The sequence below is a fragment of the Haemorhous mexicanus genome, chromosome 19 (assembly GCF_027477595.1).
Source record: "Haemorhous mexicanus isolate bHaeMex1 chromosome 19, bHaeMex1.pri, whole genome shotgun sequence".
NCBI classification, from domain to species: Eukaryota; Metazoa; Chordata; class Aves; order Passeriformes; family Fringillidae; genus Haemorhous; species Haemorhous mexicanus.
In genome coordinates this window covers 2,181,689-2,193,580 of record NC_082359.1, presented here as the reverse complement: position 1 = coordinate 2,193,580, position 11,892 = coordinate 2,181,689, and the positions used below count along the sequence as shown (strand labels likewise).

Genomic DNA, 11,892 nt, shown 5'->3' with positions numbered 1-11,892 from the left:
GAAATGCCGGGATGGCCGCACTGCGCATGCTCAGCTCGGCGCGCGCCCGGCGGCGGGAGTTGGGGCCCAGGGGCGGGCACTGATGTCACGTGAGGGATGGCCTGCGGTACCATTGGCTCAGGGGGACACAAAATCAGGCGCGTCACTTCCGGGTTACCTCAGTTCGCGTCAGGGCCCGCGGCGGTCCGGTCGGGCTCCTGCCCTGGTCGTGTGCTCAGCACGTGCGAAAAGCCGCGCTGTGAAAAATCCACAAAGGAGACAGAGGAGTCCTGCAACTTTATTCGAATAAAGGGAGAGAGTCCACTACACCATAACCCCGCGGGGTCTCTGTCGAGATAAAAGGATGGACGCAGCCTCCTTTTATCCTGAACTCCCGGCCGTAGGTTGCTGTCTTCCTTTCCCCATTGCCTGAGTACAGTGGCAGGAGCTGGGCACTGGATTGTGTAAAGCAAGCATGGGATAATGAATTCTCGTCTTCTTAACTGAGTCCTGTTTAACTTGTTGGTCAAAGGTGAAGATCAGCTCGAATTTTGTGCAAGGGGGTTCCAAGGGCTAAAAGGAAGCTGCTGTTTGCTGCCTGAGATGCAGATGTAAAACATTTCAGGATCTGCCTGAGAGGTGGAAAAGGCTGGCAGAGCCATCCTGCCTCCTTCACTGGAGCAGGCTGGAAAGGCACAGGCAGCTCTGGGAAAGGTGGTGGGGAGAGCTCAGCTCCACCCTTTGGCCTCCTGCACAACCAGGAGTGAATTTGAAATACCAAGGCCTGAACAAGTTCAAGCAAACAAATCTTCCCTGCTCCCTGTCAGCAAGTGGAGAGCAGAGAGCTGCTCACAAGACTGGACTCCTCTTTGAGGAAACTGCTGCAGAGTAACAAGGAAAGTGTTTAGAGACAATAAACATCCCATCCTAGGCAGATCCCTGCTCTTCTCTTGTGCTATGGGACTGTGGCAGAACAACTCCATTGGAGTTCTGAATGGTTAAACTCACTAAGAGGAACATAAGGACTATAGTGACAAATCCCAATACAATTCCTTTAGACTAAGGAGGGAAAAAAAACCCTACCAACTTTAGTCAGGATCTAAAATATCCCTTCTAGCTGACACAGCAAAGCAGGGACTGAAAGGCATCCACAACCAGCTGTGCAAAGCATCCATACTTTCAGCCAGTGACCCATATAAAATGAATAAATAATTGATAATTACATATGTAGTGTACACCATGCATGCCAAGAAGGGCTCCAGAGAGAGAAGCACAGTGGGCATGCTTTGCCCTCTGAAAGGAAAAGCCCTCCAGTTACTTCTGTCACCCTGGGAAGTCTCTGGACTGCAGAGACACAACTGAACCTCCATTTACGGCTGCAAAGCCACGTTAGATATTGTCCCCATGATGTTCTATAGCCTAGATTGACTCCATGATTCCTGAAATTCAGAGGAAGTATTCAACGAATGCACTGGCACAGCAGCACAGTACCAGCACTCCAAAGCAAGTGCACAATAAATGGAAAAAAGCAAGATTCAGTCCCAAAAGTTCCTTACTTCCTCTCTTCACCTCTGGGTTTGCTCCCACACACAAGGCAAGCTTTTTACACTGAGGCTTTGGTAAAGCAACAACTGCTGTCTGGTCCTTTTGGATTCAAGGCTCCAGTTCCTTCTTCCTGCTGCTCAGATCTGCAGCTCTCAGACAGGCAGGAGCTCTGGGGGGTACTCCCCATAGCAGTATTTGGCAACTGGGTCTCTGTAGGTGTTCTCATGCTGCACACTCTGCCAGGAAAGGAGGAGAAGCTTTAACAACTTACACACAGTGAAACAAGGTATCCTTTCACTGAGGGACAAAACCCACAGTGTTTATGCACAGGCAAAAAAAAAAAAATCCCAAATTGTTCTACACATCAGAGTGTCTTTGGATCAAAGAACTCTGCACTGCCAGCACACAAGATCCAGCTGATGTATTACAGCACTGCAATGTTGAACCAGAATCTCATTTTCAATCTCTCAAGAGAGCACCCAAGTAGGTGGAAACAGTTCATTAAAAAAAAATTAGATCTGTTTAGCCAGTATCATCAAATGTTCTAAGCAAGCAGAGCACAATAAAGTTTGCAACTTGAGATGTGTGCATTTTTCTGGACAAAAGATAGAGTTCAGATTTTATGGGTAAAAAATCCCAGTAACTTTGGAGACATTTGGAACTCTATCCTTTGCTTGCAGTCCATCCCTATTGCTACCTGAAATACTGAACCTGCAGGACATGGCCAACAGCACTTTCTAAAAGGGCCACTGCTTGCTTAGAGCAAAACTTCTACTAAAATCACATGGGTAACAGAAGTTCACCTCTGTCCTTAATAAGCAAAGAAATTACAACACAGTTTTCGAGTTGATGCAGGTGATTGTCAGCACAGGGTGAGTCTCCAGCTGTTCCTTAAAATAAAGAGCATTCTGAGGCTACTGGAAACACCTCTCACTGTCTTCATCCTAATGAGATCTTCCCCAGAACTCATATGAGAACTTCACTGGTTGCTGAACTCAGTCTCTTTTTGGTTAAGCCCCTCTTTTCTACAGAGAATGTGCAACTCATCCTGCTCTAAATTCAAGTGCTCTGCCTCAGCCAGAGCTTCAGCTTTTATGAAAATACAAACATGGCACACCAGCCATTCACAGCATGGAGCCCCATTTCTCAAGGGCACTTTTTGGGCCTCACCTGTGATGAAGTCCTACACTTGGCCAGACACAGCTCAAAGTGATCTTCCACTGCCATGAAGAGGTTCTGGAACGCGATCGCCGCCCGGTTCAAGAACCGCTCCAGGAGATGTTGCTGAAGTGGTCAGCAAAGAGAAGGCAAAAATCAGAAACACTCTGCTTCAGCAAGGAGTAATCAAAGCCCACCCCAGCCCACAAAGCTCAGGTATCAGAGGAATAGTACGCAACTCCACTTAGGATTTCTAGCAAGCACTGAAAGGCTAATGCCTCAGAACCCCAGCAGCAGGAAAAGGAGCTCACAGAAAAAGGGGAAATGCCAATTACAAAACTAATAGTGGCTGAAGTATATCTTCTGCAATCATTTCCCTGAAGCTGAAACACTTTTCCAGACTCCCAGTATTTCCTCCCAAAGGTGGGAAGGATGAGGTTTGTTAAAGCTTTACTTATAGCTTGCCATATGCTCCTTGGAGGCTTCCCTCATCATTCCAAGAAAAGGAACTGTCCCTCTAAGGGAAAAGCTCCTCACAAAGAAGCCCTTTTAGCCACAGAGGGACCCCAGCAGCCGAGAACACCTGGAAAGCAGGAGGAGATCCATCACCTTGCTGGGCTGCAGGCAGCAGGACACACAGAACTCGTAGATGCTGCAGCAGCCGTTGGGCAGGCAGCTGTCACAGCTGTACAGCTTGGTGCTGGGCACGTGCACATTGCAGCAGCCATTCACCAGCAGGTCCTTCCTCTCACAGATGTAGCCTGGAAAACAGCAACAGGAGTGACAACTGGCAAGGCACACCCCCCTGTACGTTCTACGAAAATCTGCAGTAAGAATCACAACCCTTAAGAGCAGGTTTGTTTGTCATTTAGCAGATCATGATGCCCCTCAGTCCTGTGCAGCCACTCTTTGAGATGGAGAGCAGTGTTTCAAACAGCCTGGTGTTACCTGCACAGCTATCATATCCTACTCTAATATGTGCTCTATATACACCATGAGTATTACCATGAGTATTTAAATGCAGATTATTTCAGTTCTGACTTTTTTTGGGCACAGTTCCTTGTTGTGAAAGGGGAAATGGGATTGGCATTGATTATATTGGGAAAAAAACCATGACAAGCGTTTTTGCAACAGATCTGTGTCTGGATAATTCTCTTACAGTTCAGTATGAAGAGACTTAGATTTGGCCATGCAGGACAGTGTAATATTCATTGCTGAGAGGAATCTTTATCAGTATAGAAATATGGTGTATATTACAGAATATACACCATATTAGAATATATATAGAAATGGTACTATCACAGTGTTAGATTGTGAGATCTGTAATTTTTAGAGGTCTTATGAACTGGCACTAAGTCTAAGTCAGGCAGTGCCAAATTTAACATTGATGCAAATCACAAAAGATGTGGTGGGTTCTCTCTAGCCTTGATTTGTGGCCAAGAAAGATCCAGGTCCAAGCAACAAGCAGGGTGCAGGGCAGGGAAGAGTCACTAACTTCTACTGCTTAAAACAAGTGGTTAATAACCTTGGGTTTACAAGGGTCAGACAAGCTCATTAACTGTGGCTGAGCACTAATTACACCAGCCTTGAGCTGCCTCCATACAAGGCCAAGGTTTCCTCAGTTGCTCTCCCTAACCCCCCTGACAGCAGCAGCACTCTGCAGGGAGACACAAAGAGCCCTGCAAGCAACCACAGCAAACTGAGCAGGACTCAATGCCTGGGGTCTGTGCAAAGGTAACTGGAATTCTTTTAGGTGGTCACAGTCACATTCACACAGCCCTGGGCCTGAGTCTGGTGTGCACACAACCAAAGCAGCAGCACCTGCAGCCACAGTGAAATTCAGGCATCAGAGGAGAACAGGCCAAGGGCTGAGTGAAAATGCCTTAATAAAGAGCAGCTGTTCTTTATTAAAGTGCCATCAGCAGTCAGACAGGCAAAGCAGCATTCAGCACTGCCATATGCAGAATAAATTCAACTAAATATCAACTATACCCAGTTCATCTGTAATGAGGAGCTTCCCCTGCACAGAGTTCCTGCACTGGTTGCTCAGCTGACTGCTGTTCCCCGAGCTGAACTTCACCTTCCACATGATGGGCTGCTCATGCTCCTGTACTTGGAGGAGAGTCCGATCTCTCACCATCCTCTCTTCCTGCAAGGAAAAACAGGAATGCAACCAAACACACTAGATCCTCCTGCCTCTTCAATCCATGTGCCTCTCCCAGGATTAAAGATCCTAGTACTTGTAAACCCCAGAACAGGAAACTCCAGCATCAACCGTGCAAACAATTTACTACTTGCAGTATTTAACTTCATACTTCAACAGGAAGACACACAGTCCAGTAAAGTCAGGGTATTCCAGTTCACCATGGATCAGCTAACACAGTTGAATTCAGTCACTACAACCACAAAAGTAGTATATTTTATATTAAATAACCACAGCTGAATATATATATCTTTCATGAGCCCTTTGCCAGTGGAATCACCACTCCCAAGAGACACAACAACATCACCCAGCAAACCCAGTGGAGACTTTCTTTTCCCAGTTTTGGTTCAAACCGCTATTGCTGCCAAACACAGAATCAGGCATTCCTATTTTAAACTCTTGCATCCATTAAATATTTATAACGTCATTCTTACGGCAGCATTACCCAGGGTGCGGTGACAGCACCTGGAGAACGAGAGTCCCCGTGCCATACGGGATGTTCGAACCCAGCCCGCAGCGTGCGGGGCCCGGCCGGCACTGACCTGCTTGAAGGTGCTGCTGATGAAGTACACGAGCGAGAGCCCGAAAACGACGCCGAGGACCCAGCGCTTCCTGAGCAGCCTCCGCCAGAGCACGGCCCCGCAGGGCACCATGGCCGGGCGAGGGGCAGCGCGGGCCCGGGGCCGGCATCACCGGCGGGCGCGCAGCGAGCCCCGGGCGGCCCCGGCGCGGCCCCAGCGCTTCCGCCGGCGGGCGGGGCGGGGCGGCCGGAAACGGCGGCGGGGCGTGCGCGGGGCGGCACCACCGGCACCACCGGCACCACCGGCACCACCGGCACCACCGGCACCACCGGCACCACCGGCACCGGGCCGAGCCGCTGGGTACGGGGCACCGCGCCACGGATTCCAGCGGGAACCTCCATCCCCCACCTAACCGGAAAAAAGGCCTGGATTATGTGTGCATGTATATAGGTGTGTACGCATAGAGTTGTATGGTTTTAATTTATATACATACATACATATATATATAAGTGTGTGTGTATGTATAGATGTGTATATATGTATCTGTGTGTATATATGTATATATCTATAGATGTATACCATGTATATATGTATGCATAGATATAGATGTATGTATAGGTATAGAACCGTATTAATAGATATTTCTATATGTATATGTATGTGTACCTATACATATATATATGTATATGTATGTATATCTGTATATGTATACTGTGTATATATCTATAGATGTATATACACGTATGCATACCTATATATGTATACTATGTATATATGTGTGTGTATATATATATGTGTGTATATGTATGTATATGTATAGAGTGGTACTAATAGATATATCTGTATATATATGTATATACATCTATATAAATGTATATAGGTATAAATCTATAGATGTATACCATGTTTATGTCTATATAGAGAGATGTATATATGTATGTATAGGTATAGAAACTTATTAATAGATATTTATATATGTATAAGTATACATATATATGTATACAATGTGTATGTGTGTCTATATATAGATGTGTATATGTATGTATATATAGAACTGTATTAATAAATATGTCTGTATATAAGTGTATATACATGTATCTATACCTATACATAGATATGTATGTATATCTAGATATGTATACTATGTATGTATGTATATATAGAACTGTATTAATAGATATGTCTGTATATATATGTCTATATGCATGTATATATGTATAGGATTGTTAATAGATGGCTATGTAGGTATGCATTAACAGATCATTATCTATACATCTATATATGTGTATATAGATGTGCATACACATACATGTATATATGTATACACACATGCATTTGTACATATGTGTATGTATAGATGGATATGTAAAGTATATATTGTGGGCCAATATATGGGCCATATGGTCTGTGATGCAAGGGCATGTATATATAATTACATTTATGTCTGTATTATTACAGACACACACACACACACAGAGGTGTGTGTGCACACGGTGAAGGCAGAGCACAGCTCTGGGAGCGCTCCCAGGGAGTGCCAGTGTGGGCAGCTGGGCTGCAGGTGCCAATCCCACAGGAAAACAGCTTTGCTGGGCCATGCCCATGGGCAGGGCTTGAAGCACCGAAGCTTCCGGCACCTCTCTGCCTTTCCCAGGGACGTGCAGAGGTAAAACTCTTTGTGCTCTGCTGAAAATTGCTCTCTGTGTGTGCTTCCTCCAGGTGTCCCTGTGTGAGCACCAGGGCCAGGTGCTGACGGTCACTGCCTGGAAGGACCTGGGCTGAGTTTGAAATCTGGACTGTGCTGGACTGTCTGAGGTGCTCCATCTGTGAATGTCTGCACGCTCCTGAGCTTCCGTCTGTGCCACAGTGGCACCTTTCAGCTCTGGATAAAGCTTTTCTCCAGGTACTGTGCTTTGAGACAGCTGGCAAACCTTCCCAGAGCCACTGTGCCTTTACATATGGGCTGCACACCTATGTATACATTGACATGTGTTATGAATAATGTTATAACCTTTTAAATTCAAGAGTATTTAGATCTTAGTCTGTACATTTTATTAAGTAGCTATTTTACTCTGGGCCTATTGTCCAGACTTTGCAAATGGTATTTCTGTAGATGAGTTCTGTAGATGAATGAGTTGCTTGTTTAAAAGAATATTGCCATGAGCTAATAGTATTTTTTTCATTTAAAATGTTTACACATTTTCTTCTTCTCTCTCAGTTTTGCCTTGCAGAGCAAGTTCCTGCAGAAAAGCAAGATGGGATCTCATTTCCCCAGAGGCTGTTGAATCACGTGTCACCTCGGGAGCCACTGTTAGGTGTCCCCATGTCCCTTGCCAGGACATGCCATCCCTCCTGGTGACTGCCACTTCCTGCAGGAGGGGACCTGACTGACTCCTGCCCAGCCTGGACACCTGTGTGCCCCCATTTGCCATTCAAAGCCGTCCCTTCAAGGATGCTGAGAAACAAATGGGAGCTCCAGGTGCTGTGTCACAGAAGCAAATGATTGCTGCCAGCCATGTCCCCAGCTGAGCGGGTCCCACTGCCCTCTGCCCCCAGAGCCTGTGCCAGTAGCCACTCTGGGATTTGCTGAGCCACAGGGTTCATGTTGAGCGTGCTGTGTTTTAGGGTTTTGAGGAAAATGCAGAGGCGGCACAGCAGCAACACGGACAGCGTGCCTCCTGAAAGGTAAATCCTTCCCCTTCTCCTTCCCTCCAGGCTCCTCTCCCAAAAGGAGGGTTCTGGATGAAGAGTAGGGCTGTCAGATTAAGCCTTTTTCTGACCCAGACACATTCTTCACATTTTTCTTGTGGCAAAAGCTGTTAGGCCAAGAAACGCTTACAGTGTATTGTAATTAGGAAATGGTTGGCTTCTGATTGGGATGGTGTGAATTATAACATCTGTATTGTCTCACCCTTCTCATGAGACTGAAAATAGAATAAAAGTTTTAAAAACTCCTCTCAGTTGCCCCATCTCTGGGTCAGGAAAAGGCTTAATGTGACATAAGGGGTGTTTTAGAAGTTGAAAGCTCAAAATTGAGAAAGTCAAATTCCTGTGTGTGTGGTGTGGCCGGCCTCTCTGCTCGAGTCTGGGGATTCTAGAGACAAGTTTACTTTTCTCCTTGCTGTCACTCACTGATTGCTGCCAGCCACAGTGTTTCAGGGTGACCCAGGATGGCCCAGCTGGCAGACAGCTGGCTGAGCATGGGCAGGACTGTGGAGCTCTGGAGGAGGGATGGATTCATGGAACCCTGAGCACTGTCAGTGTGCAAGGATGGACCTGTGTGAACAGGAACCATTCACACTTCTCTGACTGAGGTGTTTAAAAAGTCTGCTGGTCTGAAGCTCCCAGCTACTCTGCCTTAGTGTTTTATGAAGAGTTTGGGTGACCCTTTGCAACTTCCCAGAGTCTGTATCTATCTTCATGTATGTGAGTATTTAGAATACCTCTAATTTGTTTCTGTAATTATCAGCAAGGGAGCCTTGCCACTGTTGTTGTTCTGGTACTAAATATTCCCTGGTGCTTTCCCAGAGTTAGAGTATGACTTTTTTAATTTTATTCCTAAAGAAGAAACTAATCTAATTACTTCAAGACAGAGATGGAACCAACAAATTTCATTGCTCTGTTTGAGCTGAGAGTATAAGTGAAAGGTCATTAGTAAATATTTTATTTTCTATAGTGGTTTTGCAGTTAGAGTTGAAGCCTTATGTCATGGCCGTTGCTAGCATGGTACCATTCTTAATTTCAGGTGGAAAGAAAGCCATCTTCAGGTTTTTTCCTGCATGATGCTTCTGATTTTTAACAGGGTAAATACATAGACAGGAACAGAGGCTGAAGTTTTTCTAACTGTAGAAGGAAATGCTGTTGCCGCAGGTCTTCTGTTAACTTCAGCAGCCACACAATTTCACCAAACAAACCTTGTTTGTTTATAAATATGTCACAGATTAATTCCTTCCTGCTGAAAGCACACTTGTGTATCCTGGCAATATTATTCCAAAGGATAGTTTGGAATAGTTGTGTGTTTTAATAGTTTGGATAGTTGTGTATTTGTAGCCCTGGGTTCCTCCCAGGCTGTTTGTTACATTCCCAGCCCTAAGCTGTGTGTACCACCCTGAGTTCCAATGTTAGGTGTGAATTTAAAGGCCTGGCTGATGAATATTTTGGACCAGAACGAGGAGTGCAATGTCTTGTTGACTTGATCCCTGCAGGAGCCTGTGGAGATGCAGTGGGAATGGGGTGCAGCCACAAAAAGCCTTATTAGGAGTTTGCTTAGTGGGAAGGTTTGGCCAGAGAGGTTTGAGGGTGTCCCCAGAGTGGGGTGAAAGGCAGAGCTCTGTGCCCTGGGGAGGCTTTGGAACACATGGGGGAGAGAGGGTTGAGGGCCCTGGGTGTGCTGTCTCAGCTTGTAACTGCTGTTCCTAAAGTTAGAGATCTCCCAGGATTCAAATCAGGAGAGACCAAAGCTCTGCACCTCGCCTTGCTTGTGGGCTTTGCCTCTTGCTGGGGTTTGTTTATTGTTTACTCTGCTTTTGCAGCTTAGAGAAGTGTTTGCTGTCTGTCAGGTATTTACTGCCTGGTGATCATATTCTTGTTACCTGCATTGCTCCCTGTCACCTAAACTTTCCTTGTATTGACTTCTAGTGAAGAAAAAAAATCCCTGTTGTCTTTTGATGTCACGATAAAGGTATTTAAATTTTCTTTTTGGAATCTGGCTGTATTCCAACACGCTTTTGTGTCAGATCAGGGACATACAAAGCAGCTCTCAGTGCTTCTCTTCCCCTGGTGACTCTGTCTCTTCTGGTGCAATTCATCAGGGGGCAGGTGGTGATTGTCCCAAAATAAAGACAGAGGATTTTGGGGGTAGGTCATTGCTTTGAGTTAGCCTGGTTAGTTTGTTTGTTTATAGTATGACTGGACTTGGTGGTGCTGCATCAGGTTCCATGAGGTTTTGTATGTTTTTCTTTAAGTACCCAAATCATTATAGAAGATGCTGGATTTGGTATTGGATGTATTATTTCTTTGTTTTTTCCAAAAGCAAGCAGAGTGTTTGAGGGAGCTGATGTGTTCTGGTCAGGTCTGGAGAGGCTCTCTGGTCTGGTTACTGGCCTCCAGTTGTGCAGCTGTGACTTCTTGACAGAAAATACATAAAAGCATATGGAGACCTTGGTGTTCTGAGTGGGCATCCTTAAAATCAGAGGGGTTTGGGAGAGCTGCAGAAGGCAGGCCTCAGAGGCAGCAGAGCTGTGATTAGAGCTAAGCAGCTGCCATACGATTTGTCAGCAGAAAAGTTGTATGAGATGTAGAAAGTAAGGACAATGGTCTGTGTATTAATGCTTGTCTAGAATAACTCCCTAAGCAGCAGAAAAGTTTATCTAGCGAGATATTAGGGAGTTCTCAGCTTAATAATGGAGCTCTGTGCATTGTGTTTTCATGTTTACAAGCAGGTATTGTATTTGAAATAAGCAGGCATTGTTTAACCAAAGTGTGTGTGCTTGTAGTGGTTGGATGGAGCTACTGTCAATGTGCTTCTGCTTTGTGTGATTGGTCAAAACACTTTTAAGTGAGTTGTAACACTGAGTTCTTTGGCTACTGCCGAGAACATGAGCTGTGGCATCTTCCCATTGTCCTAACCTTGTAATGAGACTGATGCAGCAAAACAAACAGCTTGAGACCATTCCCCAGCAGCCCCATCCCATTCAGCATTTGTACATAAACCCCTAACCAACAACAGAGAGTGTGAGGAATCACTGCACTGAGGGCTGGGCTGAACCAGCACCTGGTTCTGTGTCCCGTTTTGGCTGAATCCCTGGGGTCTGTATCCCAATTTGGCTGAATCCCTGGGTCTGTGCACCCATTTTGGCTGAATCCCTGGGTCTGTGCACCTATTTTGGCTGAATCCCTGGGGTCTGTACCCCATTTTGGCTGAATCCCTGGTTCTGTGCCCCATTTTGGCTGAATCCCTGGGGTCTGTGCCCCATTTTGGCTGAATCCTTGGGGTCTGTGCACCCTTTTTGGCTGAATCCCTGGGTCTGTGCACCCATTTTGACTGAATCCCTGGGGTCTGTGCCCCATTTTGGCTGAATCCCTGGGGTCTGTGCCCCATTTTGGCTGAATCCCTGGGTCTGTGCCCCATTTTGGCTGAATCCCTGGGTCTGTGCACCCATTTTGGCTGAATCTCTGGGTCTGTATCCCATTTTGGCTGAATCCCTGGGTCTGTACCCCATTTTGGCTGAATCCCTGGGTCTGTACCCCATTTTGGCTGAATCCCTGGGTCTGTGCCCTGTTTTGGCTGAATCCTGGGGTCTGTTCCCCGTTTTGGCTGAATCCCTGGGGTCTGTGCCCCATTTTGGCTGAATCCCTGGGTCTGTACCCCATTTTGGCTGAATCCCTGGGTCTGTGCCCCGTTTTGGCTGAATCCTTGGGGTCTGTGCACCTATTTTGGCTGAATCCCTGGGGTCTGTATCCCATTTTGGCTGAATCCCTGGGTCTGTG

At 46.1% G+C, this 11,892-nt stretch overlaps 2 protein-coding genes across 5 annotated transcripts in view; one reads left to right on the top strand and one right to left on the bottom strand.

The window, feature by feature from the left end:
• Positions 1 to 257: 257 nt before the first annotated feature.
• On the bottom strand, positions 258 to 5,622 carry SPRING1 (SREBF pathway regulator in golgi 1). The gene is made up of 5 exons (XM_059863777.1): positions 5,428 to 5,622; positions 4,675 to 4,831; positions 3,292 to 3,443; positions 2,695 to 2,808; positions 258 to 1,760 (listed from the first exon to the last, which is right to left on the bottom strand). The coding sequence occupies exons 1-5, from the start codon at positions 5,536 to 5,538 to the stop codon at positions 1,677 to 1,679; spliced, it is 618 nt and encodes a 205-aa protein (XP_059719760.1). The 5' UTR covers positions 5,539 to 5,622; the 3' UTR covers positions 258 to 1,676.
• Positions 5,623 to 5,660: 38 nt separating this feature from the next.
• Positions 5,661 to 11,892, top strand: part of RNFT2 (ring finger protein, transmembrane 2) — a 28,860-nt gene continuing 22,628 nt past the window's right edge. The window contains exons 1-4 of one of the 4 annotated variants that reach the window (XM_059863774.1): positions 5,663 to 5,856; positions 7,123 to 7,306; positions 7,622 to 7,882; positions 8,029 to 8,088. In XM_059863774.1, coding sequence (XP_059719757.1) covers positions 8,042 to 8,088 — 47 coding nt within the window. In that variant the 5' untranslated portion in view covers positions 5,663 to 5,856; positions 7,123 to 7,306; positions 7,622 to 7,882; positions 8,029 to 8,041. Of the gene's footprint in view, positions 5,861 to 7,122; positions 7,307 to 7,621; positions 8,089 to 11,892 lie in introns of all 4 variants that reach the window. The other 3 variants (XM_059863775.1, XM_059863772.1, XM_059863773.1) reach the window with 3 other exon arrangements.